We start from the raw sequence: 7090 nt of genomic DNA, 5'->3' as shown, positions 1-7090 counted from the left end.
TATTCAAAAGCAGAGACATTACTTTGCCAACAAAGGTCCGGCTAGTCAAGGCTATGGTTTTTCCTGTGGTCATGTATGGATGTGAGAGCTGGACTGTGAAGAAGGCTGAGCGCCGAAGAATTGATGCTTTTGATCTGTGGTGTTGGAGAAGACTCTTGAGAGTCCCTTGGACTGCAAGGAGATCCAACCAGTCTGTTCTGAAGGCGATCAGCCCTGGGATTTCTTTGGCAGGAATGATGCTAAAGCTGAAACTCCAGTACTTTGGCCACCTCATGAGAAGAGTTAACTCATTGGAAAAGACTCTGATGCTGGGAGGAATTGGGGGCAGAAGGGGACGACAGAGGATGAGATGGCTGGATGGCATCACTGACTCGATGGACATGAGTCTGAGTGAGCTCCGGGAGCTGGTGATGGACAGGGAGGCCTGGTGTGCTGCGATTCATGGGGTCGCAAAGAGTCAGACACGACTGAGCAACTGAACTGAACTGAACTGAGAAGGGGATGACAGAGGATGAGATGGTTGGATGGCATCACCGACACAATGGACATAGGTTTGGGTGGACTCCAGGAGTTGGTGATGGACAGGGAGGCCTGGAGCCCTGCGGTTCATGGGGTCGCAAAGAGTCGGACATGACTGAGCAACTGAACTGAACTGAACTGAATATGAATCTGCTCTGGATTCTGGATCAATCTGCCAATTATCAGGAAACACAGAGAATAGAAGAATATAATCATCTGCACCATGAGTATGCAATCAGCAAACTCACTAGTATAGAAAAGTCTACATTTCAAATAGCTCTGGTTCTTCATGAGATAACTATAAGGAAAAACGGAATGGAAGGAAAACTGATAAAATCAAACAGACTTAAGAGACATTAAAATTTTTAATGCATGTAACTAAATTATAGTGTCTTGGAATGAACATCTGGATGATAAAATTTTGTATGCAAGGAAGTCATAAACATAAAAGTCAGGATAATGGTGTGCTATCATCTATTATTTGGTTACCTAGTTGTATACTTCATATAGGAAAGGAAGGATATACACTTGATTCTTGCTTTGTTTACAGTTTTCAGGATATGAATTGGTCCCCTGCTGTTCTCCAAAAGTTTCCAGTTCTTTTTGTTCCTGTTATTTAAAAAGAAATTTTAAGTAAGTAAGAGCTCATGGATTAAGCATATTTTATGGGTTTCAATAAACTGCAATTTTATTATTAAACCTCAAACTGTCCCTTCATTGACCAGGGGGAATTTCTTCAGATTGGCTCTTGAGACTGATTAGCTTCCTTGCTAGTTAATATAAGATTCATCTTGTACTTTCTTCTGGAAGAAAGAATCCAAATCAAATTCAGGTTAGATCCCTTTATTTAGCAAGACCATAAGAGACCCAAAATGTCTGATAAGCTTTTTTTTTTGCTGACATTAGCACTCTTAATGACTTTCATCTGATAACTAATTGAGAATTTCAAAATGGAAATAGTCAGTCTTTTCTTCTTTTATTATTTATGGTGGAAAGGGAGTAGTGATTGGAATGTGACACCCAGAAGGAACTTCTGGGACAGATGACAAAGTTCTTTATTTCTTGACTTGGGTCATGGTTTCAAGGATATACCTAGCAATAATTCATTGGGTGATATACTTGGATTTCTGAATTTTTACTTTATAATAAAATATTTTTATAAGACGACAAAGGATGAGATGATTGGATGGCATCACCGACTCAATGGATATGAGTTTGAGTAAACTCCAGATGGTCAGGGAGGCCTGGCATGCTGCAGTTCATGGGGTCACAAAGAGTCAGACATGACTGAGCAACTGAACTGAACTGAATATTTTTTTAATGTAAATGATGGATATAAAAGTTTTTATTGTGTCATTATTCTTTGTCCTCTGCATATATTATAAATATTCCTTTGCACCTACTCAATATTAACTGAAACTTTTAAATTAAAAAACACATATTGTTTATAATGAAAGTTCTTCTTGGTTAAGATTATGCTAATTTGAAATTGAGACCCTGTCATTTATCAATATATCAAGCATCAATTTCCTCATATTAAATGGGAATAATAAAAGATTTCAAGTTAACAACTAAATACTATACTATTAGTTAACTACAAAAAATACATTTATTTTCCATTTCTAACATATCTTAATTTCAGCCAAGAAAGTATATATTTATAGACAAGCAATTTTATTTCATTTAAAGAACCACTAATCAAGATCTGTAATTTCTTGCCACTCAGTTACAGAACTCCCATTTAACACAAGCAGTCCATTCCTTTAGCAATGTACTTACTGAGACTGGAACAGTAGTACTTGGCACACAATCAACAAAACAAAGTCCCTGCTCTGATAGGCTGCTATTCCAGTGGAGTGAGACAAACCATCATAAAAAGAAATAAACAGACAACACACCAGACAGTAATAAATCTAGGAAGGAAAAAAAAGAAGTATGATGAGATAGTCATGGGAGAGGAGGTATGTTTTTTAGAGAAGACCTCTCCAAAAAAAGAAAATACGAGCCTCCTGGGAAAAGAACATCACAGAGAAAAGAGAGCAAGCACAAGGGCACTGAGATAGAGCAATATCTTTGTGTTCAAAAAAATGGCAAAGCCAACATGACTAGAGCAGACTGAGCAAGAATAGACTAGAAAGACATTACAACACAGAGTGGAAAGGAAGATTTTACAGTCTTACAGGGTACGCTAAGAGTTTTGAATTTTCCTCTTAATAAGATAAGAAAATACTGATCAGAGAAGTAATATGTTCTAATAAATTATTTTTAAATAATCACTTTTATCTACTATGTCGAAAAGAGTTGGATACGACAGCAACTAAACAGCAGCAAAAACAAAGACAAGACTCAGGGGGGATAATGGAAGAAGCAGCTAGACCACTTAGGAAGCTACTGCAACTGTCCAGGCAATAGTGGTAGTTAGTATACAGGAGTAGAAGTGAAAGTGATGAAAAGTGTCAGAGTCTGGATATCCTACTTTCATATAGTTTCAGCATCGAGACACATTAAAAAAAAAATTCTCCAAAGTGTTAATATCCTCTTAAAACATAGCTATAGAAATAAAAGTCCTTGAGAAAGTGTTTTAAAGCACACAGTAACTGGATGGTTATACTTGAAGAAATAGTTAAGCAAATAAATGAGAGACAGTGGTTGTTAAGTGTCAAGGCTCTATAGGCAAGCTTCCTGGTTTTGATCCTAGCTCAATCACTTACTAAACATGAAAATAACAGCAAAGTTTCTCTATGCCTCAGTTTTCTCATTTTTCAAATGGAAATAATTGGAGCTACTTCATTAGACCCTTGTGATATGACAATGAATATAAAGAATTTTAGCTGACACATGGTAACAGCTCAATATGTATTTGCTATCAAACTTACTGTACTACTACAAACAGTTTCTATGGCTACAGGTTCCCACTATTTTTCCCATTGCTACCACTATTTATAATATCCCCTTTTATAATTGGTTACATATTTAAATGGAGAAGGAAATGGCAATCCACCCCGGTATTCTCGCCTAGGAAATCCCATGGACAAAGTCTGAGACTAGTGGGCTACAGTTCATGGGGTCGCAAAGAGTCAGGCATGACTTAGCAACTGAGCACATATTTAAAATTATCACAATAGGGACTTCCCCAGTGGTCCAGTGGTTAAAAATCTGCCTTGCAATACAGGGGAGGTAGTTCTATCCCTGGTCAGGGAACTAAGATCCCCAGTGGTCCAGTGGTTAAAAATCTGCCTTGCAATACAAGGGAGGTAGTTCTGTCAATACAGGGGAGGTAGTTCTATCCCTGGTCAGGGAACTAAGATCCCACAAGCCATGGAGTAACTGAAGCCCCTGTGTCAAAACTACAGAAGACCAACTGCCACAACTAGAGAATCCATGTGCCACAACAAAAAGCTCCCACAAGATGCAATGAAGATCTCTCATGCTGCAACTAAGACCCAATTCAGCCAAATAAATAGTTTTTAAAAATTAAAAAAAAATTATCACAATAAAAATTAACTTCAAATGTTCCTAATGTTACATATTTCATTGATTTGATTATTAATCAAAAGTTTCTCCTTTAGGTTTAACAAAGCTCTCTGATTGGTATTATACTTTTTTTTAACTTGGAAGATTACTCCTCTTAAAGACAACTGAAGTTGAATTTGCAAGAATCCAAAGCAATTCCTATTAACATTTTTTTCTTCACTTAAAAAAAAAAGTAATGTTAAATTTCATAAGGCTCTGAAAAATCAGAGTATGACAAGAACAATTAACAGAAATATCATAATCACTTGGACTTTTTGTGTAATTGGTCACACTCTTGATTATTAAGTTGTATAACTATGAGCATAGGTTAGGTTCACAAGATCAACTGTTGGGGGTCCAATATTTGATGTCCTTTCATACTTGAAATGCTTCCACTAAAGATACATAAGAAAATGGTAACAATACCTACCTCTGAGAGAGAATAGGGGAGAAGGGTGAGAAAGAGATATACTTTGCATTTAAAACCTTTGGCATAATTTGGGTGCCTTCCCTTGCAAATGTATTAACTTCTAAGAACATAAAATATTTTTTAAAGAAAAAAATACCATTTATTAACAATTTACAGAACAATTTTTTAAATAGTTCACCACAATGACAGCTTACCAGATTGAAGATGCCAGTAATATATTAGTGTTGTTTGCAAGAAACCTAAGTGGAGGCTCTGCAAGCAGTACACAAGATAAAATTCCTCCACCAAAGCAGTGGAGCATAGCAGTAAACCAGCTTGACAGAGGATTCTTCCACGCCAGCGCTGCTGCTCCTGAAATGATAAAGTAAATGTTTGAGATACTGTACACTAAACAAGTCCTGAGGTACCAGTGGCACTAAAGAAACACACTTCTTAATTTCATAATTTTCTAGAACTTACTATTACTCATAAGTATGACAATCATGATCATCATAAACTGTATCTCCTGTTCTTTAAATCAACACTGGAAACTTTTGTTAAGACATGGGTGATGTGGGGCATCTTTAAAACACCCTCTTTAGGATCTTATTGGACTTACCTGGTGGCTCAGATGGTAAAGTGACTGCCTACAATGAGGGACACCCAGGTTCAATCCCTGGGTCAGGAAGATCTCCTGGAGAAGGCAATGGCAACCCACTCCAGTATTCTTTCCTGGAAAATCCCATGGATGGAGGAGCCTGGTAGGCTGCAGTCCATGGGGTCGAAAATAGTCGGACATGACTGAGCAACTTCACTTCAGGACCTTACTGCCAGTTTCCTAGTAGTACATTATTATACAGACAATCTCCCCGTCTACTGTCTCCTTTCATTTCCAAACCTACTGTAAGTACGTCAGTTAATATGTCCAAGTGATATATTAAGAAAAATTTATAATCTTAAGTACTTTAGAAAATAAAGCTGGAAGACTAAAGTTTCAATATGACAGACTTGAAACAGAATGACAAAATAAACTCAGAGGTGAAAGGCTGATGAGAAATAGGTATTTACGTCATCTCAAATGTCTCCTAACAGACTATTTATTACAGAGAGAAATAGTAACTTTAGACTGGGCAAACCTTGCAGACATCACTATAAACAGACAATTTCAAGTGATCTCTGATACTATGCACTAAGGACACATCATTGCTACTGTAGTATTTCTACTATACCAAAAATGTATAACCTCAACTAGTTTAATTATACAAACTCAAATTGAGGGCTATTCTAAAAAAAAAAAAACTAACAAACACTTGGCCTATATTTTAACAACATAAAGGTCAAAGAACACACACACAAAAAAGGTTGATTAAATGTTTCAGATTAAATGACATTAAAGAGACAACCAAATGCAATGCAATTCATTTCCCTAGATCATATTTCAGAATGAGAAAGAACATTTATAAAAGAACTTTATGGACATCAAATTGATAAAATTTAAACATGGACTGTGGCTTTAATAATAGTATTGTATCACTGTTAAACTTCCTGATTTTGATAACTGTATTGTGACTCTTAAAATCAACACACTTAAGTAGTCAAAAGTAACTGGGCAAAATGCCTCCAATTCACACTCAAGTGGTTCTGCAAAAATACTCTACAGAGGTAAAAACATTCAGAGAAATGGTAAGGTACAAACTTTTAGTCATATGTGAATAAGTTTTGGGATCTAATGTACAGCATAATGACTGTAGTTAATACTATATAATACTATATTATATCCTTGAAATTTGCTAAAAGAGTAGATTTTAAGTGTTGTCACCACACATACACACACACACACACAAACACTCAAAAGGTAACTATGTGAGATGATAAACGTGTTAATCACTTCACTGTGGTACTTCACAATGTGCTGCTGCTGCTGCTGCTGCTAAGTCGCATCAGTCGTGCCCGACTCTTGGCGACCCCATGGACTGCAGCCTACCAGGATCCTCTGTCCATGGGATTTTCCAGGCAAGAATACTGGAGTGGGTTGCCATTGCCTTCTCCACACAATGTACTATGTATATCAAATCATCACATTGTACACTTTAAATATATATAATTTTGTCAATTATAGGTCAATAAAGCTGGGGGGAAAATTAAATAAATGGGGCTAAATGTCAGTTGGTGATTCTGGGTAAAGTCATGGGAGTTCCTTGACCTAGTCCAGCAACTTTCTATAAGCAAAATTATTACAGGAAACAGTACAAAAAAATTTTTTTACCTGGCCAGAAAAATAGAAGCAAATTATAAAAATGAAAATAGAAAATTAAATAGATGCTAGAGACAGGCAAGCAATAAAGCCAACCCAAAGCTTTTCTTGGAAAAGACAAATAAAACAGAATATTGTTCAGTAAGTCTGAAAAATGGGTGTGGAGAGGGGAAGGAATGAAAATAATGTATAATATTAGAAGCAAAAAATGGAAATAATTTGAGATTTTATTATAAGAAAACATGTAATCTAATAAAGGTGAACATATAGTTGAAATGGAAATTGAAATGGACAATTTTCCTAAAAAACTATATATTGCAAAATCCCCTTAAGGATAGGTAGAAACTTGAACACACAAATAACTATGAAAAAAAATTACAGGGTAGTCCAAGATC

The 7090-nt window shown here is 36.1% G+C and overlaps 1 protein-coding gene across 1 annotated transcript in view; it reads right to left on the bottom strand.

The window, feature by feature from the left end:
* The window catches only part of TMEM38B (transmembrane protein 38B), a 53099-nt gene extending 47979 nt beyond the window's left edge, over nucleotides 1–5120 (bottom strand). The window contains exon 1 of the mRNA XM_010843538.1: nucleotides 4657–5120. Coding sequence (XP_010841840.1) covers nucleotides 4657–4763 — 107 coding nt within the window. The 5' untranslated portion in view covers nucleotides 4764–5120. The remainder of the gene's footprint in view (nucleotides 1–4656) is intronic.
* Nucleotides 5121–7090: the final 1970 nt, after the last annotated feature.

The sequence above is a fragment of the Bison bison genome, unplaced genomic scaffold, assembly GCF_000754665.1.
Source record: "Bison bison bison isolate TAMUID 2011002044 unplaced genomic scaffold, Bison_UMD1.0 scf7180017864183, whole genome shotgun sequence".
NCBI lineage: Eukaryota > Metazoa > Chordata > Mammalia > Artiodactyla > Bovidae > Bison > Bison bison.
This window is presented reverse-complemented; position numbering and strand designations above follow the sequence as displayed.